Below are 27691 nucleotides of genomic sequence, written 5' to 3' on the forward strand. Positions count from 1 at the left end.
CGCATGCGTGGGCTCGCGCCACCGCCTCGCTCCTCCAGCGCGCATGCGCCGCCCCGCGGGCGGCGCATGCGCGCTGGAGGAGCGAGGCGGTGGCGCGAGCCCACGCCCGGGCAGGCAGCGCCCCTTTCTAGTAACTTCCCCGATGCGGGACGTCATCAGTGTGCGCCGCGGCCGAGCCGGGCTGTTTCCGCCCGCCGCTGCGGGAGCGGGTGTCGCGGACGCTGCGCGGCGCGGAGGGTCCGCCTGGAGCCGCGCTCCCGCAGCCGGCCAGGCCTTTCCCCCCTCCGCCGCCATGTCGGAGAGCGCGGAGGGTCCCGCGGGGGGTCGCAGCCCCCCGGACTCCCCCAGCCGAGGCTCCGCCGCCGAGCCGCGGATCATCAAAGTCACGGTGAAGACACCCAAAGAGAAGGAGGAGTTCGCCGTGTCCGAAACCAGCAGCATCCGGCAGGTGAGGGGGTTGGCGGGCCGGCGGACGGGGGGACGCGGGCAGCGGGGGCCTGGCGGGAGTAGCCAGGCCAGGGATAGGGCCCGAGAGAAGAGCCCAGGCCCGCCGTTCCCGCCTCCAGCGTTGCAGGGCGAGGGCCCTTCGCGGTGACAAAGCAGCTCCTGCTCGCCCGGGCTGCTCTGGGCGCTGTTGGGCGAGTACCAGGGCCGATCCCGGCCCAGGAGAGGACTGCTGCCATCTGAGGCTAGCCGGGGTAGTGAAGAAACCTCCCGCTTCATCTCCTCCTCCCCAGCTTCACTCCTCCCTGTTGCAGTGTTGAGAGCCGGCCCGGGAGGTGGATGTAGCTCGTTTTCTAACTGTGAGTTGTCCTGTCGAGCTGACGCAGTGTGCAAGTAGGAGGCTGGCTGGCTAGCTAGCATGACTATAGAAAACCTGTGCAGTCACCTGCGTCGCAGCGCTGTATTGCCAGTGGTTATCTTGATCTAAAACTGTCTTTAAAAACAGTAGGTTATGCAAAGATTCATTTTAGGGAAGTCAAGTCTTTAGACTGTCTTTGTAAAATTTGCAGTACAAATAACGTGCATCTTGTGCTGTGCTTAGCATGGTGCTACAGTTGGATAACTCTGAATTATTAGGGTCTTTTTTGCGTTCTTGTGAAAATCTGTGCCCCATGGTGCCTTTGGCTCAACAGAAGCAGTGACACCTGCTGAATCGTCAACACTATTTCCTGCAACTTTTCTGTTTTTCTTGGAGGTTTTCCATATAAGTATTGACTTCATTTATTTAGATTAGAAAGCTACAAATCATAGAAAAGGTGTAATCAAAGTGTAAGGTAGAGGCTCTATAAAGCCAGAGTCTTCCTGCTTGTGAAAGATGTAGACTTTGCTATGCTAAAATACTCTAGAAGGTGAAGTTCCCAGACGGAGATACAGAGCTTACTTAATTTTCCATAGAATTTCTCTGAAATTCTCACCAAAATGTTTCTGAATGAGGTAACTCAGTTCAACTTCACGTTTTTTTGGTATGGTTGGTAACTCACTAAAAAAAGGTTAGGTGTGTGAGCGTGCCACTGGTGTCTTGAAATCATTCCTTATGGATGAACTGAAAGACAGTGTGTGGTTGTCAGAGGAAAGATACAAAAGATGAATTAAAGGCTCCCAAATGTAAAATGTGGTGCCAGCACCTTGGCTAGAATATCAGACTCTTGCTCCACCCAGTTGCTGTGAAGAGACAAAATGCTGATATTTCTTTAAAGTTTTTACCTTGGGTCTGTTTTAGATTCAGGGTTTTTTATGTCAGCGTTTGGCTTGTAAGTATCCCAGACATAAGTTTCATTGTGGTCTTCCCTCCAGCTGCCAGAGGGGTGAGACTACTCTCTTGTCTTCACTGGTCTTTTTGCAGCTGCAGTATTGTGTGCTATCAGCTACTCTCTCTGCAAGCTTAATCTAGGCATTTCTACCAAAGGTAAAATGACTGTGTTTGCTTTTTAATGTTGTCCACTGCTTTCCCAGCAATTTCAGTCTGAAAGGGGTGCTTTTCACTTCTCTGCTCTCCATAGATTTGTGAGCAGCGTCAATGCAGTTTTTGTAAAAGTCATTGCAGGTTTTGGGGTTTTTGTTTTGTTTTGTTTTTCAAAAGAGAGGTTCATACGCTGGATCTAACCTGAGGATCGCATTTGTCCTGAAAAGCAGTCTGCAGTTAGTTTGGGTACTTCAGGGATTATTAACAGATTTACTTAAGATGTGAGTTTTGTAATCTATTTGACTTTAACAAGATTGTACAAATGTGAATTCCAGTGGGGCTGCCAGGTTTTCAAATAAGGAGTTACCTTAAAAAACTGAAATAGTTATACAGCCTAGCAAGAACATGAATTTTTACTGAAAGCAGCCACACAAGTTTAGTTAATTAATAGAACACACTGCTTAAAATGTGTTTGTTGTCCACAGATATCTTAAACTCTGAATGTTGTCTCTCTTGAAGCTGCTGTTAACAAATTAGATCTGCAGTTATATCTTGATTCCTGTGAAGTAAGATTGCCCCTGTGGGTCAACCATTTGCTTGGAGTCCAGACAACATCATAGGTAGCACTAAAAAATGCACTGTCCCTGTAGTGTGACTAGTATTGGCTGTTTCTCTTAAACTGTAAAAATGAGCTGTTGTTAATAATAAGCATCAACAGTAGAAGTGATGCTTCTATAGCCAGCCTTGAAAATAGGTTGATCTCAAATACAAAACAGGTTGAGCATCTGTTCAAATGCATCTGGGATCAGCAAGTGATTTGTTCTGTTGGCATAGGTGGGTCGGCAACACCTGCCATATTTGCAGGTTGAAAAAAGACCAAACAACCCTAAACTCATACAGCAAAATAAAACCCATTCAGTTGTATATTTCTGTAGCTAATATTATGACTTAGTGAGTTGACTTGTTGTTTATTTGTTTGCAGTCATTTCAGAATACTGCCAGAACAAAAATCTAGATTTTTAGGTAAATATTTTGGGTCATCAGGGCCAAATTTAGGGCTACACAAAGCATATTTTATGTTGCTTTGTTAATATAAATCAGGTTTGCAACTGTCCTAAGTTAAGGAAGATTTTTCCCTATGTTGGAAGACTTCAGCAACATAGGATTTGTTATTGCTGATCCTGTGTTGTGCAGCTAGAACAGCGAGCATGCAAGTTGGAATGGAAAATAACCTTCAAGTACAAAGCCACTCTGGGAGGTCAGTTGATTGAAAGTGCCACTCATCTGTCTTTTTTTCTGTGGAACATATGTGATTGTGCTGAGCACAGTTTGGCTCAGTATGAGGACAAGGACCAAATACTTGCTTTCTTGACTGGGTTATGATACTGATCTTGCTCTGTGCAAAGACTTCGTCAATACATGGTGGGTAAAGATGAATACCTATAAGCCTGCTAACTTTGGCTGACCCTGATGGTGCTGACACTTTAGCTCAGTAAAACGGTCTCTTGTGTTTTCTTCTTTCGCCCCCATCCCCCCCACCTTTGGTTTATATTCTGAGTTCATGGCAATACGATCTTTGCAATCCCTTGCTTAGCAAGAGTTGATTTAACAATGTGTTTTGGTAAGGCCTGTATACAAAGAGAAAGTGCGCTCCCGTTATGAGCGACTCGTCTTAATGTCTTAGTGAATGACTTGAATTGTTTGAGTGATGACATGTTGGAACCAGTTACATTGAAAAACAGTTTTACTTTCATCATTTAGACTGTTCGCACCATAATGGAATTTCAGAAGAGTTAAAGCTTTATGAGACTTCATGGTGTGCTTCTTGTAATGCCCAGTGTTGACATTTGCAGTGTTCAAGAGTTGTAACTGGTTCAGAGTTACTGTCCACCAGTGTGTGTGCAGGCTGCAAGATACCAAGTCGTGCTTTCTGTGAACTCTGAAACCGAATAACATGCCTTGCTGTATCTTTTTAACTGTTAGGCCAACAAAGAGTAGATATAGCAAATCTGCACTAATAATTTCAGAAGCTTGCAGTTCTTGCAGAGGATGATGGTCAATGCTGTCATTATTTGAAAATTTCAGAGTAATGTCTGTCTGGAACAGTTAGTGAAATTGAGTTTAGTTCCACAGAAAACAGATTCTGTTCTTTTGCGTTTTTTTTCCCCATTTTTATTTAACTTCAATCTTTTTTACGGAATTTCTCTTCAGTGTGGAATATAGTTTTCAGTAATAGCATATTTAACAGCTTGTAGTATGTTTTTTAAACTAAGTGAACACATAAATATTGTGCTTTCTCTACTACACTAAATTACAGATAAAAAGCCTGATCTACTGAATTATATGTGTAAATATATATATTGTGTTAAGACTCTGCTTTTTGTCAAGTGGAGATCTCATAAAGCTGTATTCTCGGATTACAACTTGAGTACAGTTCATGGTTGAAACTTTAAATCCATAAATCCAGGGTTTCGAATTTGTGCCTGGTTCTCACAATCCCAAATTGGTAAATTCTGCTTATAAAGATCATACAGATGTAAATATTAAGGGGAACACTGGGTGATTTGGTAGTGGCGCATCTTTCCTGACTTGCATATGCTTTTAATATTTTATGTAATGTTTTACTTCATAAGAAGAGTTTAATTTAAATTCTTTTAACATAATCCAATTCTGCCTCAGCGTTTTTCTGTAGTCCAGAGATTACTGAATGGTACAACCAAAAGAGGTTGAAACTATATAATGGAGTCCAGTTTGTTCTTCTCTTCCAGGGTTATGATTTAGCTTTCTATTGGCACCCAAGGCAATTGAGTACATGAATTGTTTAGCCTTAGGTTTTCCATTATCTGGTGTCTCAGTGTATTGAAACACATCTGTTTAACTCTTTATGGAGTCCGCCTTGCAATATACTCTGATTATTCGTGTTTCTTAAGCTTTTTTTTTTTCTCATTTTAGAAACTTGATTAAAATTGTTTTAGAGCAATTTTGGTATGGCTATTTGGTAGAATAAAAACCTTTAGAGGAAGGTATATTGATTTTCCTGACAGTTAGCTTAGTTAGATGTAACTCAGAAGTATCAGTTATCTAACCATGGTACTTAGCAAGTGTTTTCTGCAGATACAGTAAAATAAGAATACCTATTTAAATAATACTATGAAGTGTCTTGTGTGCAGATACTTTTCTGCAGAGTAACAGGTTCATTTTGATATTTCAGGTTTTTTATCCTTTTTAAATTTTATCCATGTCAAGTAGGGCCTGCCTTCCTCCTGTGATTTCCTGTGGGTTTGTTTTGCCCACGGGTCATGGATGTCACAGAATTTTTAAAGATCGTCCTGCATACTGTTCAAAATTGCCAATAGCAGAGAAAACCCTATTGAATGAACAGCTGTGGTAGAGGTGTCATGGTAAGATATTCTATATATTTATTTTAGAGCCCAGTCAACATCTTAATCTAGTGACTATAAACCTTGGCTGCGTAAGGAAGGTCACTGTCTGGGAGTAGGGTTAGGTCAAAATCTCAAGAATTGGGAATACCTGGTGACATGGAGAAAAATGCTTTTGTTTAGACTGCTTGTTGTTGATGGGGTTAATTGTTCCCTACCATTGACAGACTAAAAATAAATGTTAGCCATTATGTCTGTAGTCCACTCATGATAATATTCTGTATCCCCTTGAATTTAAAACTTGCTAAAGTCAAACTATTTAAAGGTGCTTACCTAGAAGGTCAGATGAGAAAGGAATTCTTCTGTCAGCAGTAACTCACATCGCAGTGTTTCCTCAGGAAAAAATGGATGTTGCCCAAGCTCCTTCTAGTTAACTTGAAGGATAAAGCATCTTGTGCTATCCCATGAAAAAGAAAGTATAGCATAGATTCTCAAGAGGGAGCTCTGCTTCAAGAATCCCATTTTACACCCTTTTGTGCCCTTTTCCAATCTCAGTGGCTTGCTAGAGAACAGACTAGTTCTGTTGCAGGAACACCACTTCCCACTGGTAGATCGCAAAGTGTTTTTATGAAGAAGGGAAGTATTGCTAACCATTTCTCCTAAGTCAAAGCATAGAGGAGTGGAGTGGCTTGCTGAAGGATGCCTGGAAGGGATAGAACTGGCTAGAACACGAGCCCTGAGCCCTTTCCACTAGGTTGCACTGCTGCAGTTTTCCTTTATGGGCTACTAGCCTTGTAAGCTCATCAAGAATCTGAATTTTTTTCCTGAGATGAGTTTTTTGTGAGTTTGGTTTGGTTGCAGAGATTGGAGGAAATAATTTGATTGTGAAACTAGCACGGTTCATTGGCAAGGGCACAGGAAGGTAGTAACTCCATTTAGTTGTGAAAGACAGAATACGCTTATATAGAAGCCTAATTTTGGGTGCACTTTTTAGCTACGCTTTATGTGCTGCAAACCATGGGCTGTGGGCTAAAAGTGCTTTCCTGCTTGAAAACACAAATTCTTGTCCCCCTTCCTGTATAGTGGTCAGGAATTGTGCAATGAAACCGTTATTTTCACTGACTCACTTTAATTCATAGTCATAAGATTACCAGGTATGATTCATCAGGAAAGAAGACCACAGCTATCAGCAGTTTTATTGCCATGAGTGTGTTTGGTTCCTTACTTCTTGGGTCAAGAAGACCTGTAGCCTTTAAATTCTATTGTATAAAAGAAAGCTGGAGCTCATCAAAGTTAGCCTCTGTTGAAATGCTGGGCATGGGTGTAAGAAAGACTAGAGTCCAGCTAATACGCTTAACTGTGTATGATGCTACTAGGAATGGCAGTTGAAAGTTTAAATGATCACAGTTGTGTTTTGAAACAGCGATGCTGAACGAGGTAGTGTGATTTGAAAATCTTTCATAGTAGAACTCTTTGAGGAACTGCTGGGAACGTAAACTGCAGTTCAGCCCTCTAGATACAAACCTTTGCTTCCATGTCATCCACTACCACGTTCAAAACACAGTTTGGTGTGGGAAGAGTCAGCAACTTTGCTTTTTTATTGTCATCTAGATAAAGTTGTAGCTTAGTATTTTCAAAGCAGTTGCAGTTTTTAGGGCCTGTTTTCTGTTTCTTTTCAGTGGGAATTGGATGTTAATTCCCTGAAGCCTCTTTCAGACTGTTACTGTAATTTAATTTTTAAATATGTCTTATTAAGATAATGTTGAGAGGATTTGGGAAAATATTTTTCATTTATTTGTTTTCTTCTTTTTATTCCTTTTTCACAGCACTTTGTCATGTGAATGGATAATAATGTTATTACACTTGCTGTTCTTGATGTCATAGAGTGTGTCAGCAAAAGCTCTTGAATGATTATATGGTGGTAACATATCAAAGGACGTTTGCATGTTAGGATTTTTCTTTGCCTGGAATAACTTTTTACCAGGCCCTTCCTAGACCAACTTGTCAGATGTTAATAGGTTAATGTTTAAAGTATGGATCTGCTCTGCAAAGTGACTGCAAAACAGTCTCTGTTTTAGTCAGCTGTTCTACTTCATGTGTATTCAGACATTTGCTTTGTTCAGTGACGAAGTGTAACTAGCTCAGGTGCAAGTATGCATTTGTTCAGCGTGGACATCAACACCGTAGTGTCCACCCATACTTTGCAAAACCCTTCAGAGGCAATCAAGTAGAGCAGGTGTAATAGAAGTCCTAACTTGCTTTGTGGAGCCTTTTTTTGTGTTAACGTGGAACAAAAATGCTGAGTTTTGTTAGCGGAGTATTGGGCTGAGTTTTTTAAAGTTGTGTGAAGATAAGGATATTTGGCATGGAAATTGAGAGTGTAAACAAGAAGTGCTGGTGTGCTGCTAAAAAAATCTGAATGTTCTCAATGTGAAAAATTACACTGTTCCCGTCCTTTAAAAACAAAAAAAATTTGATAGAAACAAGTTAACTTGAGGTAAGATGGTAATGTGGGCAAGGCGCTTCAACAAGAGTAGCTTTAGATTTGCACTAATTCATGTCAAATCTACAAGTTGCCATGCTTTGATGAGGCTGTGACCTTGAATTAATTCACTCTGGTTAAGAATACTTTCTCCTTTTCTCCTTAGGGAAACCAGGCCTCTGTCTGGATGTTAGTCTTGTGTTTAAGTCTGATTCCCATTGTGCTTCTCTCCACTGATTTGTCTAATAATCACGTCTAAAATTGACATAATTTTACATTATGTTTATTGTATTCAGTTACTAGAGGAGTACGATGAACTAGTTTCCGTGAATATGCTAGGTGTTAGGTATGGTGAAACGTTCTTTGTTTTTACAACTTCAGGTCCTTTTCTATGCTCAGATATAGCTGAACACCTTTGTGATACCACAATGCCTAGTATTACTACAATGAAGTAAAACTTGTATTTTAGAACAGTAAAGCAAATCGGCTGAAACCGTTGCTTGGAGTGTTACATGTTAATAAGAAGGAAGAGTTAGTAGGAGAATTGGACAGAAATGCTCATCACTTCCAGCCAGTGACACTTTGAACTCCTCCTGCTTTTGGTTTTCCCAGATGACAAAGTATTTTAACTGTAATTCACTGAGAATCTCAGTTAGTTCAGTTGTACAAACTGAAGATTTAAACAATACCAAAGTTTATTTTCTTAAAATTGCCTAAATATGTATTCATTCCCATCATCATAATCTCATTTCCTTTATTCCCTTTGCTGTTGACTGCATATGTTTAATTTGAGGCTCTGAGGTGATACATACTAGATAGATGTTTATGGTTCTGTTTAGGGAAGAGAAAATTGAGATAGTTATCTTCACTGTTTATGCTGTGTTTCATTACCGTAGCACTGTAGCACCTGATCCTCCAAATTATTTGTTGCCAGTAAGAGCAGTGGGGAGTCCTATAAAAACTACACAGATAAGGTCTGTGGGAGTAAGAATGCAATTGCCAGTAATTTCTCTTGTCCTTTCGCTGTCTGAAGTTAAAGAAACTTCTGGATTTTCCCCTTTCCTGTGGGAGAATGGTCTTGCAGTTCAGTTACCATTAACAGTGGGAGACTGAGAATACTGAAGATAGGTGTTTGCCCCCAGAGGATGGTAGAGAGTTTCCTCTTCCACCCTCCTTGGCTTTATTTCACAGTGCAAACAATAGTAACTTGTGCCAATCTTCAACCTAAGGCTAGTCATCTTCCGGTATTGGCAGAGATCAGGTGATGCTGAAGACTGACTTATTCATCTTTTGATTTTTAAATTTTATTTTCCCCCCCTAGAAGCAACACATTAGATGCTGACAATTAAAAAAGAAACAAACCCACACATATTGAAAATGTTTTTGGGATTCTGTTTTACAAATGTATAGATGATTCTCTTCCCCCTGCCTCAGCAAAAAAATAACGTGTGCAGACCTAATCTGTTATTGGTGGTATCTTTGCCTGTTAACACCGATCAGCAGGCTCATTTGCAAAATATCTTGCATGGTAACCTACATTTTATGTGGTAGTCTTCTGTGAATGAAGTGTCAAACAGAGGGCTTGGTCCTGTTTATACCTTGTCATTTCAGAAGTCCCAAGGTTGTGCTGAACGCAAGTGAAGCTGATGAAGAGACTTGACTCTTGTTTTGCATCTTGGTTAGGCTTTTTATGTAAATACGCCTCAGTTAACCAAAATTAGCTCAGTATTCTTGACAGTTTTATTATGGTGGCTGGGAAGAGATTTATTGTGCATTTGGATCATGCACGTATGTTGCTGTAGAGGTTGTTTTGGGGGGTCCTGGTACATTGGCTGTTGCATTCATGTCTTACTGTGGTGGTGTTTTTGCAGATAATCTAAATAGCATTACATGCAAGTAGGGAAAAGGAAGTGTATAGCCTTTTATGCCTATATTCTAGTAATATTAGATACTGTTTGGTTATGTTCTATAAATGGTGTTTTGTTTCTTGACCTTATGGGTAAATAGCAGCTTCTAGAAATGTGTGTGACAGGGCTTGATTTAAGATAAAGTAATTTGAAGAAGGACATCAAAGTATTAGAATGTGTCCAGAGGAGGGTGACCAAGATGGTGAAAGACCTCGAGGGCAAGAATTACAAGAAGCAGCTGTGGTCACTTGGCTTGTTCAGCTTGGAGAAGAGAAGGTTGAGGGGTCACCTCATCGCAGTCTACAACTTCCTCAAGGAGGGCAGCAGAAGGTGGTGTGCTGATCTCCTCTCTGGTGACCAGTGATAGGACATGAGGAAATGGAATGAAGCTGCGTCAGGGGAAGTTTAGACTTATCGCTCGTAATTGGTTTAGTTTTGGGTGGTCCCGTGAGGAGCAGGGAGTCGGGCTCGATGATCTGTATGGGTCCCTTCCAACTCGAGATATTCTGTAGTTTTATGAATATTGTTTATACATCACCTTTCTGATGAGAATTAAGTTGTGGATCTCACTGTCACAACATATTGTGGAAAATACAATAATAAATGAGTTTGAGTAAATGATGTTACTCTCTGGTTTGACACAGTACGGTAGTCCTTTATTCTTATGCATTAGCTTTTACCAAATTGTGAGTATTTCTGCTGTTTTTATATTACTTTGGAATGCGTATTAAGAATAATTAACCAGAAGAATGCAGAATAGGAAGTAACTGCCTGAACAGTTGCTCTGCAGGAAAGGGTCTAGAGTTTATAGCTGTTAAGTAAGTCAGCACTGTTACACAAGTATTTTCCCACATGGATTTCTCACTTTTTCTTATAAATAGGAATATAGCTTGCAGGATATGGGGTTTATCCTGTTGTTCCGCTAAGTAAGATAAGAACTAGTGCTGAATATTTTGGCCAGTTTTGAGCCCCACACTTACAAAATGATGTAATTGGATTTGAAAATCCAAAGAGCGATGGGAATGATTGGATTAGAAAGCAACCCTCAAGGAAAGATTAGCCTTACTGCAACCCTTTATTCTAAGGAGAACAACAATCTGTTTGCATTGTGCACTATGGGCAGGACAATGAAGAAATAGGATAGTGAAACACTGGAATAGGTTTATCGGAAAAAAGTAGCTGAGGACCTCAGAGAACAGACTAGATAAGCATGTCAGGAATAATTCAGGTAAGTAACCCACTTTGGGAAGGAATGGTGTTTGAGTGACTTTCTGGAATACTTGCAAGTCTAGATATTGCCAGTATAAAGGCTGACGTAAAAGTTGATTCCCCAAGAACTGGAACTAACTCTGTTAGTTAAAAGTCTACTCACACAAAGGGCAACCTCTTCCCCAAACACAGAGAGTTTTTACCTCTGTTGTCTCTCAGACTCTTTTTTTTTTAACCTGTTTTTTTCCTCTTCCTATACTATAAATCCTTTCAATTAGAGACTCACCTTCAAAGCATAATACAGTGGGATTTTACTTTTTTTAGTCCTGCGTATTATAAAATGTAATTACAATAACTATTATTAGTAACAATTAATTATTTTCCTATATGGAGTGAGAATTCCCTAGGATGTTTGGGATGTTTTTTAAAGCAGTATGGTCAACTTAATTTTAAAATGTTAAATAGGGTGAACTTCTGAAGGACTTCCTAACTGCCTGGCATGGTTTTAAACATACTTAGCCTGCTGACTAGTCTTGTTGAATAAATTTGTCTGGCTTTCTTATAATCAAGTCATTCCTTAGTATTTTTCTTGGATATCATCCTTTTTAAGTTTTGTGAATTTTTTGCTTTCAGTGAGAGCATTTTTCTAGAGAATATTAAAACTCTCTCAGAACTCGTCAAAGCATAACATGGTTATTATTGGCTAGGAAGGCAAGAAGGTATAGAGTGTGCTTCCATGTTCAGTTCTTTTAGTGAGGGTATGATTTCCTGCTAAGCTGAAGAATGTGGCTATTCACCATGCCCTGGGCTGCAAACGCATTTCATGTAGCTATATCATATGTTGAATGAGAAAGCAGAGCCACCTGAGGGGTGACTTTTGCCTCTGTGCAAAGGAATGCTAGTTTTGACACATGGAAGGCAGCAAAAATATGTCTAAGAAGAGAGGATACGTCTCTGTTCAATGCCAGCAAAAGTGTAGACAGATTTATCGTACTTGTGACATTGCGTCCTAAGTCTTTCAGCAATGGATGGCTTCAGTTGCGCGTACATGTGTGTGTATATATATATATTTTTTAATGTATACTTACTAGTATATAATTACATACATAATTTGCAGTGTGTTTCTCTATGTGTATATATACTAGTATATATTTATTGTCATGAACACATGCCTGATTGAAGCCACAGTAGTCTTTAAGTGGAATCAGATTTTTGTTATTGCTAGTTTTATAACTAGTGATCTAGATGTGAAACTCTTCTGATTTTTATTGTACGAAAAAGAAATAACTATTTCCCATCTTCCTGTGGACAAAAAAAGTTGAGAAAACTTAATAAAGTATTTCTAGATTTGCAAAACAGAATGTGCAATGCAAGTGGGGTAATACATTAAATGTGAACAAAATAGCTTGTCCTTAAACCATTAAAAAAATTATAGTTCAGTATTCAATTACATAAATGTATAATATTAACTTTTTTGTTTAGTTCAAGGAAGAAATCTCTAAGCGTTTCAAGTCCCACACTGATCAGCTTGTGTTGATATTTGCTGGAAAAATTTTAAAAGATCAAGATACTTTGACTCAACATGGAATTCACGATGGACTCACTGTTCACTTGGTTATCAAAACACAAAACAGGTAACATTACTGATGAGTGATCTTCTATTTACCTCTAAGAAGTAAAAATACTCTGAATTCTTAACAGCTTTCTGTTGGGCAAACCTAGATTTGACTAAATTACTTTAATCAGCACCTTAGTCACAATTGGTGCAGGGTAACTGTTGAAATTACAGTGCTCTTTTCTTTGGTTTATCTTGTATTTTAGTTGTATTCATGTTTCTAAATGCAAGTCTCTTGCTTTTTTGTAATTTAACTTTTTGTTTTTAGTGCTGAGTGTTGGCTGTATTTTGACTCCATAGTTCTTAGATATCAGCTTTTACCATTCATAAAGATACGTTGTGCAGCTTTTCTTTTCACGTGTGAAAACTTGCAGTGAATCCCTACTCACTGTTTTGGTAAAACAAGGAAAGAAAATTTTTATGAGAGAAATGCTTTAGTGCAACTAATTTATCTGGCTGAACAGAAAGACTTGGATTTTAAGATTTTTGTTTGTTTGTTTTGGTGAGGCAACTTTAAAGTGATGATGAGAAAGTTGCATCAGTTGAGCTATGTCACCTGCACGTTACTTCCTGTGAAGTGCCCAGAAAGAAAAGGCTCAACTAAAAAGTTCTTTCAGCAAGTAGGGTAATATATCCCTCAATTGAATCTAGCTTGCTTATTATTATCATTAACATATTCGTTGTTCTAGACTGAAAGTGTTCTTGCTCCCGCTCTACTTGCATCTTTCTTGTTTGTGATAAGGATGTCCTTCTGCGGGAAAATGCTGGATGATGAAGAAAGGAGCATGGAACTTAGGAGAGAAAACAAATACGCTTTTCCTTTCCAGGCCTCATCAAGTCATCATCAAGTCACAAAGGCCTATTAGTAGCATTAGCATTAAATGTAGGCATCTAAATTGATGTCTTCAATTCCATGCTCACATCCCGGCGGGACTATCTTCTCTGTCCTCTCTGGAGTTGCGTCCCTATCAAAACACTTTTGTTTGCACTGGCAGAGGTCTCCCTTCCCTGCCTTATGCCTCCCCAGCCTGAAATTTAGGCCTGATAGCCATCCCAATCTTGTATGCAGTATTAGCTTATACTGCAATTTTGTGCTTCGTGCACCTAAACTAGTATTCTCTGTTGTCATGACTTCTGCTTTTTTCTGCCTGCAGTCTTTAGTGTGGCAGAGAGGCTTCATGAGTAGTGATAGCAGGATGCTTTTGACTTGCACAATCTCCAGAAGGTTCATAGGTTGGACCTACAATAACTATACGTACTGAAATACCAGTGCCCGTATTGTATTTTCTTACTTGTACTTTCTTACACTTTGCCTCTGGGCAAATCTAGTGTACTGTCGAATCCTCAAATCTTTGTGTGAGGTCTGAATTCATAGTTTCTACAAGTTATTTTATGCTGTAGTTCTGCAAATACAGGCATTTATGTGATTGATTGTTGAACCAGACTGGAGAACTGATTTGGGTTTCAAACTAGCCTCTTTTCTTTTGAATAGAGGCCAGGTTAGCTTTACACAAGCTCAGTTCCTTGATCTCTTTTACTGCCTTGCAGCACCTGTGTTTATGCCTCTGCAGTAGAAAGGTGTGGTGAGTATATGACTTGGGCAGCCTTTAGTGCCTGTGCTAAATTATGCTGCCTTTAACTTTGTGTAACTACATTTTTACCCTTTTCTTGAAGTCTTAAAGGTTATTGAGATTCTGATACTTGTCTTCTAATGAAATAAGCTGTTAACTGAATTTCACATTCGGGAAGGCATCCTATTAAAGTTGTGGCATGAAATAAATCAGACATTAAATCTTGCTAGGCTTTATTTTTTTAAGCCCCGGGCATGTAATCAGTAGTATATGAGTATAGTGGAATAAAGCAAGGATACTTAAAGCAAGGTAAGGACAGAGGAAACAAACCATTGGCGGGCATCCCGGGGATAGGGTGAGAAGGTGGTAATGGCTGCAGTGGTGCCTGTCCATTTTCTTAATGTTTCAAACTACTGTTCTGAAAAACTGATGACATTACAGATGTCTGAGAAAGATTTGTTACAGGAAACCATTTAGAGATAATAGTGTGATTTTTGAGGAGGAGTCAAAATGTAAATTAAGATTCTCAAGTATGATACTATTCCTGTATTTAAGGCATTATTTAAATTAACTTGTTAAACTTGCAACTTTTAAACTTGCTTTTTTAGATCACAAGACCACCCAGCTCAACAAGCAAACACCACTGGGAGTACTGCTACCACATCAACATCAAGCAGTAGTACCTCAACACCAGCTTCAACAAATAGTAACCCTTTTGGCTTGGGTAAGAATATTTGTTAGGTAGCGTGGTGGATTCAGGTAATTGTCCCTGAAGCTTTATTCTAATGTAGACAGAACTTTAAAAAAAACCCTAACAAACACACCACCCAGAAAACTCATTATAAATATCTATGGTATTGCGTGTAGAAGGTTTTTGATCAGTAAATTATCAGAGGAAAGTTGTTTCCTTAATTTTATATGCAGAACTTCAGACTTGTGCTGTTTCACCTTCAGTAGTAAGGTGCCACTGATGTTATATTCTGGCACTATGGGTAATGAAATTCCTTCAAGTGTCCTGATGCTCCTTAAAAGTGCATCTGAATTGCTGTGAGGAGAGTATTGATGAAGTTGGACCTGCAACATGAAGCCAAGATCTGGAACAGAAGTAACAAAATTGCTGCTAAACTTCCAATTCAGTATTTTTCACGTTCCAAGTCTGATAGCATTATCAGTCTTCTCTTTCATGAATAAAGAGGCTGCAGTCTATAGATTTAAAAATACTATCTATTTCCATAATCACAGTGGGGTTTTGGTTCATTCTTTTTCATCTCATTTGCTTTCAGGGGGTGGGGAAGAGGTAGAATTGGAAAAGCTAACCATAGTAAGCAATTGCTTTCTGAGGTGTACACAGTTCTTCAGACTGACTAATACCTTCTGAAATTTTTTGTTTGGACTCAGCAAAGGAGGGGAATTCAAAGCATAATAGTTCTTGGTGCATTAATAAGAAGAGCAGCTCTACTTTTAATTAGAATAGGGAATATGAGTCATATTGGGAGATCTCTCTTGGTTATAGTCTAACCAAGTCTAACCAAGAGGAGACAGATAAATGATTATTATAAATGCATTGGAAAGTGTTGGGGTGGCAGGAAGGGGGAACCTAAGGCCCCAAAACTCAGACATTCCTTGTATCTTAGCTGTGGAAAATGAGAAGAAAAGCTGTTAGAATTGTAACCAGTTATAGTTCAGATGCAGTTTGTTGGATTTTTAGTTTTGTGTCTTGTTATTTAAAAAAGCAAACTCTTAGTGGTAACTCCTTAACAGCCTTGCAAAGATGGACTCTCTGTTTGTTTTCATTATTTTGAAGTGTGGGATATGTTCAAGCATTTTGTATTTAGAAAGAACCTGGATGTGTTTAGAAGTATACTAGAAGCTGAAAGTTCAATTATATTTTTTTCATCCTCTTAAAGGTGGCCTTGGAGGTTTGGCAGGTCTGAGTAGCCTGGGCTTAAATACATCAAACTTTTCAGAGTTGCAAAGTCAGATGCAACGGCAACTTATGTCCAACCCAGAAATGATGGTTCAGATAATGGAAAATCCATTTGTTCAGAGCATGCTTTCAAATCCTGACCTGATGAGGCAGTTAATTATGGCTAACCCTCAAATGCAGCAACTGATACAGAGAAATCCAGAAATCAGTCACATGCTGAATAATCCAGATATAATGAGACAGGTATGTAGAAGGATCTCTGTAAGTTCATGAGCTTTAATTATACTGTAACTGTGAATAACAGAGCAGGAATTGGACATGCTTAGTTGAGTGCTTAAACGTTCTTGAAATATTTAGGCTTCTTAGAAAAATCCATGAAAGGTTGCAGTAGGCAACTGATGTTTGTATTTCTAGTTGTTAATGTCTGACATAGACTGATAATTCAGAAAATCTGCAGCATAGTTTTGAAAGACATTGAAGACTGTGTAATCATGTCTTCTGAGATTAGAGTTGGATGTCCCTGTGTGCACTTGAAACCTTCTGTTGTTTAGCGAACAATGGGTTTACCAAAAGTAGTAATTCTCCAAAATACTGCACATTTTCATTTTATAACTGGGTACTTCTGAGTGCTTTTAAAATTAGATGGTACGTAAGATGTGCTGTGTAGCAGAAGGTATCAAAAACCAAATGCATACTTTTGAAAATGTAGGTATTTATTTTAAAGTTCGTATTATAGGCTACCTGCTGTAACGATGTTAGAAATTATAGGAGTGTATTGTGTTGAAAAGGTGAAGAAAACAATAGTTCATTCAAGGTTTTTCTTCTGTTTAGCCAGTGCTTCCTGACCCACTATTAGTATAGTGATGGTTGTGGTAGAATGGTGGCTAAATACCTAATTTGGTTGACTCCCACTAAGCTGAAATCTTGATTTGGCTCTAGTCATAATTTCAGACTGTGTTAGACAGTGGTAACTGAGATATTGCCAAATGCTGATGTTTTCACTTTAGAATGGATTTCTTATTAATACAGATTAAACGTTCCACTTCCCTAGACACTAGAACTTGCTAGAAACCCTGCAATGATGCAGGAAATGATGCGAAACCAAGACCGAGCCTTGAGCAACCTGGAAAGTATACCAGGTGGATACAATGCCTTGCGACGTATGTACACAGATATTCAGGAGCCAATGTTGAATGCAGCACAGGAACAGGTGAGAAAAGATTGCAAATGCCACTGAAAGTAAATATTTTTTAAAAATAAAAGCATGTAAGTAATGTAAATTTCCAAGTGTGTACTTGACAAAACATTTCTTGAAGTTGAAGTCACTATGTGGCCTCTTACTCTTGAGAGGAAAGATCTTTAAAAATTCTGTACTTTTCTAAGCTTGAAGAAATACAGATATCGCTTTGTGTGTTTGAGAAGCTATTTTAAAGTTAATGAATTTCTGTATTACTTAAATTTGAATTCCTTTAATTCTTTGTCTTAAAATTCTGAGGTCCAGGAAAATTTTTTAAGGGTGTGTTTAGTAACTTGGTACCTAAGATGGGAAGAAAAAAAGGCTTTTAAGGTGGAAACCAGTACGCAAGATATAATCTTACTGTGATCAAAATACCAGTGTAGTAGCAACACTGCTTTCAAAAAGAAGTGTGATTTAATTTTTTGGAGGTGCTAGTATCTCTCAATGTTGGCGTCTTTTCAGAGTATTTACAATGAATAGTAATTCATTGTATAACTGATGAAGAGCCATCAACATTTATCTTCATGTGTAATTTTGGAAAGGTAACTTGCTATTTATAGCAGACTTAAAAACACTTGGCTTTAGTAGATGATACGCTTGCTTTCTTTCCTCTGTAGTTTGGAGGTAACCCATTTGCTTCTTTAGTAAGCAATGCATCAACAGGAGGCGACAGTCAGCCATCTCGTACAGAAAATAGAGATCCTCTACCAAATCCCTGGGCTCCTCAGTCCAGCTCGCAGACTTCCACGACAAGTACCAACACCGGTGGTGAGAGCGGTGGCAGTAGTAGTGCTGGAAATAGCACCTCTGGCAGTACGGGACAGAGTTCAACTGTACCAAATTTGGGACCTGGACTAGGAGGTGTGTTTGTTATTGCAATTGCATATATCTGCACATACTTGGGAGTTTGCTAAAATGATTTTTTCATTAGAGAGTTTTTGATTCAATGTTTTTATTGCTATTTACTTTCGTAGAACATTTGAGTACTGTCAAAGTCCTCTGTAGAAAAACAAACATGAAAAGTAAACTGAGAGTGATAATAGTACTTGTGTATTGCCTTAAAATAATAAAGGTAGGGAATATCTAGATGAATGACAGTACTTTTCCTGTTTGGAGGCAAATGTGAAAACAGCTAATAAGGTAGATACTTAGTGGGACTGCTTGTTGGATACAGCCTCTGTCTTAACTTCTAGGGTAGATGTGTAAGCAGAACCACATTGAGGTGTACTTCAGGGACTAAAACTCTTAGAAGCCAAGTGGTTATATCCTGGTTTTAGGTAGTCTAATTCGTCTGATGATAGTCAGGATGTTTACTAAAGTGGCCTTTTACTTTTTTAAGCTGGTATGTTCAACACACCAGGAATGCAGAGCTTATTACAGCAGATAACAGAAAACCCACAACTTATGCAGAATATGTTGTCTGCACCCTATATGAGAAGCATGATGCAGTCATTAAGCCAGAATCCTGATCTTGCAGTACAGGTAAATGCATTTGGTGTGGTAATGTATTGTGTGCACTGATGTAAAAAAAAGAAAAGAGAAGAGTTGAATCTATGACACAGTTAAATTTTCACTTGTGGCAACATCTCAACAATTGTCTGTATAGAATGGCCTGGTTTTTAATGTTAATGCCTAACTCACTGAAATTATTACCTACCTACATTTAACAATTTGTTGCAGTGAGCTTCTTCAATTTGTAGTTGGACATCATGCTACGCATGCTTCTAAACTAACTTTTAAGTTTGTTTATGTTTTATACAGCATTGAACTTGTGACCCAGCGTAAGAACCAGTTAGACAAAACAAATGCTTTGGGTGTAAATTAAGGTAGATCTACCAGTAAATAAATACCCCCACTAGCTTGGGAGGAGAGAGTGAAGGGAGGGGAGTTGGTGCCATATCTAGGCGTTATTCTGGTTTTACCTTTTTTTTTGTGACCTGTGCTCACTGTAAAAGTGCAGATGCTGTTTTATGAATGGTATCATAGAAGTGCTTTCAAATTTTACTTAAAGCAGTAATATCCAAAGTCAAATCCTGAACTGAGATTAAAAAAGAAGTTATATATTCTGTATTAAATACTTACCTGGAAAATATCCCTGACTTCAGGTGATGTTTATAGGGAAACCATCACTTAGATCAGTAGTGGAGGCTGAGCAGAAAAGGATTTTCTTGTAATATAAATGAGGTTGTCTTGGCAAGTTCTGGCAATTCATTCACTTAAAAGATAAAAGAACCAACCAACCAATACCAAAAAACAAGAAGAAGAAGAACAAAAAAACCAAACAACCAAACAAACAAAAAAAAACCCCCCACAAGACCAAAAGTACCCTGCAATGTGTTCAGGCTGGTGGTTCATAACAAGTTTTGGCCAAAGGAGGAGAAGATGATTATTGTTCTGTGAGGTTATTTTCATAGACTATTACTGTGTAAGTAGTTGTCTTAAAATACCCTGTGGTTTTTACTGCATGATCTTTGAAGTTAAATATTTTTGTCCCATAGATGATGTTGAATAATCCTTTGTTTGCTGGAAATCCTCAACTTCAGGAACAAATGAGACAACAACTTCCTACTTTCCTTCAGCAAGTAAGATGAGATAGTAACTGTTAATAAATGTCTGCAAGTGAATGAGCAATATTTTCAGTAAACTGGTGTCTTTCTTTGATTTGGCTAAAAGCTAGATTCTGTAATATATTCTGATGAGCTTTAGACACCAACTTAGATTGTCCCTTGATAATAAATTCTTGCTTAATGTCTTCATCCCTTTCATAAGTGAAACCTGACTTTTAGTGGATATTTTTGTCTGTGGCTAGCACCACCACTTAGATTTGCTCTTGCTTCTTTGCTTAGAAGGAATAATTTTTCTTACTGCGCACCAGAGAACACCTGTTTCCGACATGATTGTTTCACAAATTAAAAAGATTGGTACTTTTCCCACTACTAGAATAAAGTTTCACTATGCTTTTCTTGTACCTCTTCAAACCTGCCTTAAGTATTTGGGTAAAGAGATCTTACAGAGATCTTGAAAGACCCAAGTCATTAGCTAATTCAAAAGAAGTGGGTTCTGAAGTTTTTTGCCTGTAAAGGTTGCCCTACCACCATCTGCCCCTCTTAACAACATTGTGCTTGCAGCCCAGGAATATGCTTGATATTAGCTGTCACAGCGTGTAGTAGTACTGTGTTCCCTAAACAGGAGCAACTAAGATTTTTTTTTTTTAGGAATTGAAAACTTAACCCAGTGCGTGAGTTCCATCATTAGGTAGTCCTTGCAAACCAGATTAAATGTGCGTTGCCAAGATCTGATTGCACACAGGTAGTTTTATGAGTAAAATAATTAACACATACATGAATTACAGTAGCAAGTTCAGTGTTCAGAAGAAACTGTTCAAATTGTTTCAACCACGTGAATGATTGTAGTGTTTCATAATGCCACTGCTTTGTGATAATTCAGTAGTATCTGAAGATAAGTATGTTTTGAAATCTGTGAATAAATGGTAATTAATGAAGGCACAGTAGGAATCATTTCTGTTTCCTTTAGGTATCTCCTTCTGTCAATATCACATTGGGGTTTATCTGCACAGCTAGTTTTCTGTTGTATTCACTGTGTGAGGTCAGATGATCAGCAGCATTAGCAGGTGAAGTAAAGCGGAGAAGTATCTGGGTATTCTCAGAATGTTGACAGTATTGCAGCTCATACTTCCTTGCTTATCTACTGGCATTTATATTATGGGATCAGGTGACAGAAACCATGGAATGTTCCTCTCCATAATGGAAGGCATCTTTTGCAATAAAGGGCTATTGCCCAGCAGAACTAGGAAAACTTATCTGTGAGCTGCTCCATCTGGAGCTTTTATACAACTCTCAGCAAGAATTGCTGCTGCTTAACAGCTGGAATTAATAACAGTAATAGAGACAAGATCTGGGTTACCTAAGTGTTCTGAGAATTGTTGGGCCACCATTTCTGTGAAACAACTCCAAATATCAGACAGTAGGTTGTGATTTAAATATTTTCTTAAAGTAATTGCACAGCTTTCTTTGGAGAACCCAAAATGTTTTCTTCTTTAAAATTTGGGTGAACATTGCCAGCTATATATTTAGTTATTCTCTGACTTTAAGCTTTCAGGAAGATGAATATCCAAGAGATGAATGGTGAATATTAACGACTTGCTGTGCTTAAGTCTCATTACGCACCCATATTCCAGACCAGAGTTCTTCATGTCCTATTCTGCAATTGTGCTTGGCACCAGAGGAAGTTTGACCTTAATCTATGCATTTCTATATGAATCAAAAACATTTTCACAGCAGAAGGAATTTGGACTAGTTGCCAAGTGAAGGCTGCTAAGATTAATAAGCCTGTCTGCTATTTGAAGTAGGTCTGGCTACCAAGACTCTGTCACTTATAAGTGAAACTCATTACTTTTCACTTACCTATGGCACCTTTAAGCAGAGGTGAGCATAAGCCATTAATTTTGATTTTGTATCTAAAACAGTCAGGTTTATGGACATGTAATTTCAGAAATGAAAATTATTTGCCTTTTAAATGATCTGTGGATGTGAAAGCCAGTTTTTAATGGAAGTCACACTAGAGTGAGAGCCCTTGAATATTATAGATTTGCTTGCTAGTATGTTTTGCAGTGTATTTCTTTGCACTTCTCTAGGCTGTGAGGGCACTACAGATATGAAGACATGCACAAATATTCATGCCTAAACTGCTGTGGTTTGAATTTAGCTAGCAAAAAGAAATATTGTACAACTTTTTCTTAGATACCTATTGGTCAAGTTTCATTGTGTTCCGTTCCGCATTGTTGCTTACCAGTACTATGATATAGGAGACTAATTCTAGAATGATGTTGGACTAATACAGTCTTATGGCTTTGAAAGATGATGAAGTCTGGTAGAAGAGCTAATGAAAAATACTTGTTCTTGTGTACTTCTCAGTTGAAAGGCTTTGTCCATATCTAGAGAGTTCATGATCACCTCCTATGAAAGTTTTCTCAAAAAAGAAAAAGTACCTGAAGGATTTTATGTAAATATTCAAATATAAAGTTGAAAAACAAGTTCTGAAATGATGTCAGACTCTATAAAACATCTGGTGATAAAGATTAACTTTGAACATCTGCACATGATTAAGAGTTTCTCTTCTTTTCTTAGATGCAGAATCCTGACACGTTATCAGCTATGTCAAACCCTAGAGCAATGCAGGCTTTGCTACAGATTCAGCAGGGCTTGCAGACACTAGCAACGGAAGCACCGGGGCTTATACCAGGGTAAGAATTGGTCTTAAAAACTTGGACAAGAACTTTTCTTTTATGTTATGTTGTTCATTCTTTCTATATGTAGAGATTTACCCAGTTTTTATTAGAGAGTCCTCCTCCTGCCTTTTTTAGTTTAACTAAACTTGTTTTAGAATTTGTCACATTTTTGCCTGCCGTGCACTTCTAAACAGTGGTGACTCTGGTCTTTGTCTTAGTACTTTACTTAAATTGTCATCCCCTCTTTGACAGGACTTTTACTCAGTAATTAAATAAATTAGAAGAGAGAAGCTAGTATTTATTATTCAAGTGGTGTATTTCTTTTTCTGTCATTTATGCAGATTTAATCCTGGTTTAGGTGGATTGGGAAGCACTGGGACTCCTACAGGGTCCACTGTACCTAGTTCTGTTCCCAGTGAAAATACAAGTCCAGCATCAGGAACTGCTGAACCTGGTCACCAGCAGTTTGTCCAGCAGATGTTGCAGGCACTTGCTGGTGCAAATGCTCAGGTAAAATACTTCGCTATATTCTAAATTTTTTTTTAATTCTTACTTTATTTTTTCATTATAAACCACTAGAAAGGAGGCTGATAGTTGAGGGGAGAGGTCCCTGGATGCTTCTGGTCAAAGGAGAGCAGAGGAGGCTTAAAAATGGTGTTGCAGCAGTGTAATGTTGCAGCAAGTAAATGCTGGAAGAACATCAAATTTGAGTAAAACTGTCCTCTGAACAGTTGATTTTTTTACACTCATCTTCATACCCTTGAATTTCTGAAATGCTTGGGAAGATTGAGGCAGATTGAGGTGATAAGATTCACTGGCAAGTGACGTGTGGGCTCAGGCAAGAGAAAAGCTGAAGCATATTGAACACCATTACCTCTGTGGTTTTTGTCTGTATTGCTGGCTGTTTCTCTCTAGCTGTGACTAAGCCTCTGTCCCACACTTTGGAATAGCCACACTCTGGTTATTTGAATACAGCCTGAATTTGTTGTGTGGCTTCACTGACATCCTGCAGGTCCAGACTGCAGTGCATTTTGTTAACATACTGAATGGGATTAAGGGTTTCCAGAGAGCTCCAGAAGTCAAGCAAAGGTAGCAGCTTTGCCAGTAGTTGTAGGGTCGTGAGCAAGACCGGCTTTAAAGGAGACATGCTGTTAACTCTCAAGAGTGCTGTGTAAAACGGCACCCTCACGCGGTGGTGCGTACCCAGTGTAATGGCAGACTGCTGGTCTGCCTGCTTTTTCCTCCTCTGTTGCTGACCTGATAGACTTTTTTCTGTTGTTATCTAACCATGAGAAAGTGTTGGTGGGCGTCACTGTAGGAAACTATATTCTCATAGATTTTCACTTATTATGCTGTCAAATCTTACACTACTGAGTCAACATTCTGTTTAGTTTGCTTCCCCCCAAGTTTGCTTGGGGGAAGCAGGTGGGGGGCAGTTCTTAAATTTCAGGTTACGTCTTTACATTGTATTGGTTTGGAACCATATGCAGACTTTAAATCACTGGCAGTGATTTCTTGATGTATGAAATTGTTGAGGACAAAAGGAAAATTAGCAGTAGCTGCACAAGTTTTGTGTTGGTATCTACATTGACTCGTTGATTTCAAAAAGTGACTTCTCAGTATTACTGCAGCATACTATTTTCCTGTAACTGTTCTGATTCAAAAATGCCTCTGAACTGAAGATCGTACCACTGAAATCATGCAGAATTTTGCCATGAGTTTGTGTGAGCATGATCATCCCATACAGCACAGCTGTCCATTTGCTTTAGACTGAAGCTTTCTAACAATTAGAATTATGGTAATTTTAGTCAACAAATACTTGGAGCATTAAAAAAGAGGTGATTTTTATGTCAAGAAAAAAAAAACGCTGTGACGTTCACCGTTGCCCACAGTGACATCATCATAATCCTTGCTGTTCCACATTACTAGGTTGAACTGTGTTTCATTTAAAAAAAAAACCGATATGTATATCTTTAAGAAGCTGTTCATGGGACATAAATTTACCCAATTTAATTTTAATCCTTGTTTATCAAACAAGCAGCTTTTCCTGCAATTCAAGAATGTCATGTAAGTGTAGATACTCTTAAAATTTGAAGCTGCTCTGACTTGTTAAAAAAATAATTCAATTGTGAATTGAATTTATGTCATAGTATAGTTTTAGGATCTTTGAAAAAGATGTAGTCAGAAATTAGTAAAGCCATGGAGTGGTGCAGAACCAACTACGTTTAAATCCTGTACTTTGCTAAATGTGTGTTACGGTTTTATAGCTTGAAATTTTGTTCTCAGCAGTTACAAAATCCAGAAGTTAGATTTCAGCAACAACTGGAGCAGCTGAGTGCAATGGGCTTTCTGAACCGTGAAGCAAACTTACAAGCGCTAATAGCAACAGGAGGAGACATCAATGCAGCTATTGAAAGGCTGCTTGGCTCTCAGCCTTCATAGCAGTGTTTCTTTAACTTGAAAAAATGTAATTTATTTTTGATAACAGCTCTTAAATCTTTAAAATATTTGCTTTATTTCATTCTGACTCTTGGGATTGTCTTGTTATAACTAAAATCGGTCTGATGCATTTTAAGGTGGAGTGCAGTAGTTTTCTTCAAACAGTGGGAATCAATGCATTTTCACTCTGTTGCATGCATCACACTTCTTTTGTTCTGCATTATTTGTGATTTTTTTTGAAACAATATCAGCTTTCACAGTTGGGTGAACAGGTTTTGTCTGACCTACAACTGTCAAATTTATTTACTACTTAAACATTAGCCTTCAGTAGTAATTTATGTAGAATACAAATTAAAAAGGAAACAAATTAATTGAAGCTACAATTTGTGGGTACCAATTCTGCTTATTGTGATTTTGGCATGTATTTTTTTTGCTAGCAAAATGCTGTAAGATTTATACCACTTGAGTAATCTACAATTTTTTTGCTTTAATTTGTATAAAGTATAAACACAATATATACAATGGAGACAGCTCATTTCTAGAAATTTACACATTGCAATAGAATGAGATTACAAGTAACGCAAAAAAGCCAGGGGGAAAAAAAGTCGTAAGACATGTTTTTGGTGTAGAATTTTCCAGCATCTTTGGTAACCATCTCAGCAAAAATGCTTAAGCAAGTTCAGTTAAAATTTACTAGAATTACTGTTCTGGTTATCTCTTTACATCTAACTGTACAGAAACTTGTAACATTGTCTCAATATTCACAAAGATTAACTGTAAATTACCTTTATCATTGTGCAAATTAAAAGGGCGCTGCCTTTTGCTCTGGAACTGCTTCTAAGGCTTTTTGGCTTGTTCCATTGAGATTCTAACATGTATTCTGATTTGTAATTGGAAACATTACTTTCATTCATGGTCATGTGGTATTCTAATTACTTTTAACCACCATGTAAAAAATACTGTATATCTTTTGAGTTTTTATTGGTAGTTAATTCTCTTGTGCACAGGTAATAAATGAATTAAAAAATCTTTAAGCATCTTGTCTCAGTGTGTTTGCAGTTGATGATTATCTAGAATTCAAGATGACTGACCTGCTTAAGAATTGACATTTGAGTTTAAGTTCTGGAAATATTCACCAGCTCTGGGCTAAGATTAGTAAACAATTCTTGGAGTGTGAGGTGGAGGGAAGAGAGTAAGAGGCATACGATGTTGAAGACTACTAGCTTAGATAAAGTGGGGGTAGCAGAATAAAAGGTGCTAGTGTGTGTGCTACTGAATAGCATCTGCTTTTTATTGGTCTTCTGCGTCAGTGTAGTTGTGAACATACTCACTGAATTCCTGTATTGCTTTTAAACAGACTTTTTCTTTTTCATGGTACAAGTATAAATTCAGTCTGCTCTAAAAATCGTTGCTTGCAAATGGTGTAAAATTACCCATTTTAACTCAAAGTTGTTAATCAGTTTGAGGAAGCAAAATTATAATGCAACATAAAGGAAGAAGTTGAGCACCCTTCAGCATATAGTGAAGTTTTAAAAACTTTTGGCAGAGCCATGTATGCAGTTCTGTTGGCAGTAACTGCATTGTATTCTTATCACAGAAGAGAAGTTTCACTCACTTCTAGTAATCTTGTCTCTTACTTTGCCAGTAAGTAAATTAATCAAATACTGCTGATGCATGGTACTGGGAAAAGTTCGAGAAAATCTCTTGGTTGGCCTTTGGATCAAAGGCTCATAGATGCAGCAGCATGCAGCGTTACATAAACAGAAGTATATTAAAATAGAATCTATTGGTAAGATGAATTTAATATAACCAAAACCTTTTACAATACCTACAGTTTGGGTACAAAATTATTATTTCCTAGCCAGTGATCAGGCCCATCGTCACACCTTCACAGTGACTTCTGTTGGGTGGGTAGCTTTCATTGCACTGAGTACAAGGCTGTGCTAGGGAAGTGATAGGTAGCAAGTAGTTTCTGTAGAATAATCACTACCTTTTTACAGTTGTTTTCACAATGAGTATTTATTAGGATCTTCAAAGTAACTAATTTGACGTGACTTTACAGTGTGCCTTACTGGGACCTTGCTTTAAAAAAGTAAGACCGCTCATCATTCACAGGGCAGGTCCTTCTAAGAATACAACCCGTAACATCCAAAAAGGCTACTGTCAAATGAAAGGGCGAGGGTGAGGTGGCGAAGGGAATAATTTTTACCAAGCTTTACCAAGACACTAAAACAATGAACCTAACAAACATGAACACCTATCTTGAGACAACATTCGGTTCACTTACGTAAGTGTTTCAGTTGCACATTACGAACTAAGAGACACTATATTTGAAGTGAAATTTTATTGCAATTCAACAAGAGATGAAGTTTGACCTAAATTTTACAATGAGCCCTTGAGGTAAGATTCCTTCTTGAAGTACAATCGGTATTTATTAGTAGCTATTGTCAACCAGTAACAACAGTTACTAACTTTCTTGTAAGTAGTGGTAGAACACTCAGCCCTGTTTTACATCGGAGGAATTTTAGTTTTATCAGAAAACACAGTAAGTAGAATAAGGTTTATAGGTAGGGTAGAATTTTTATTACATCTTTTAACAATAAAAGAAAGAGCACGCGCTTGTTGGTTTAATAGCATATTACAATGTCGCTGTTTGTGCCCCCTGCCCCCATACTTGTTGCCCCTTTTCCTGTCCCTCTTTAAAATTCTTTCTTCAGAAGTGTCATCTACCTATTCTTTCAGAACCAATCTTATAGTTAACTCTGAGCAC

General features: G+C 38.3%; 1 protein-coding gene across 4 annotated transcripts; it reads left to right on the forward strand.

The window, feature by feature from the left end:
• The first annotated feature begins 172 nt into the window (after nt 1-172).
• Nucleotides 173-27254, forward strand: UBQLN1 (ubiquilin 1). Of its 4 annotated transcripts, none has more exons than XM_075137703.1 (11): nt 173-448; nt 12367-12518; nt 14679-14794; nt 15978-16240; nt 17049-17207; nt 17852-18095; nt 18574-18716; nt 19733-19816; nt 22382-22497; nt 22824-22992; nt 24769-25950. In XM_075137703.1, exons 1-11 carry the CDS (start codon nt 293-295, stop codon nt 24922-24924), a joined length of 1758 nt encoding a protein of 585 aa, XP_074993804.1. In that variant the 5' UTR covers nt 173-292; the 3' UTR covers nt 24925-25950. The 4 variants fall into 4 exon arrangements, with proteins under 4 accessions (XP_074993804.1, XP_074993808.1, XP_074993807.1 ...); XM_075137707.1 differs by lacking the exon at nt 24769-25950 and adding an exon at nt 27222-27254 and having other exon boundaries at nt 178-448; XM_075137706.1 differs by having other exon boundaries at nt 178-448; nt 24750-25950.
• Nucleotides 27255-27691: the final 437 nt, after the last annotated feature.

The sequence above is a fragment of the Calonectris borealis genome, chromosome Z (assembly GCF_964195595.1).
Source record: "Calonectris borealis chromosome Z, bCalBor7.hap1.2, whole genome shotgun sequence".
Classification (NCBI taxonomy): Eukaryota; Metazoa; Chordata; class Aves; order Procellariiformes; family Procellariidae; genus Calonectris; species Calonectris borealis.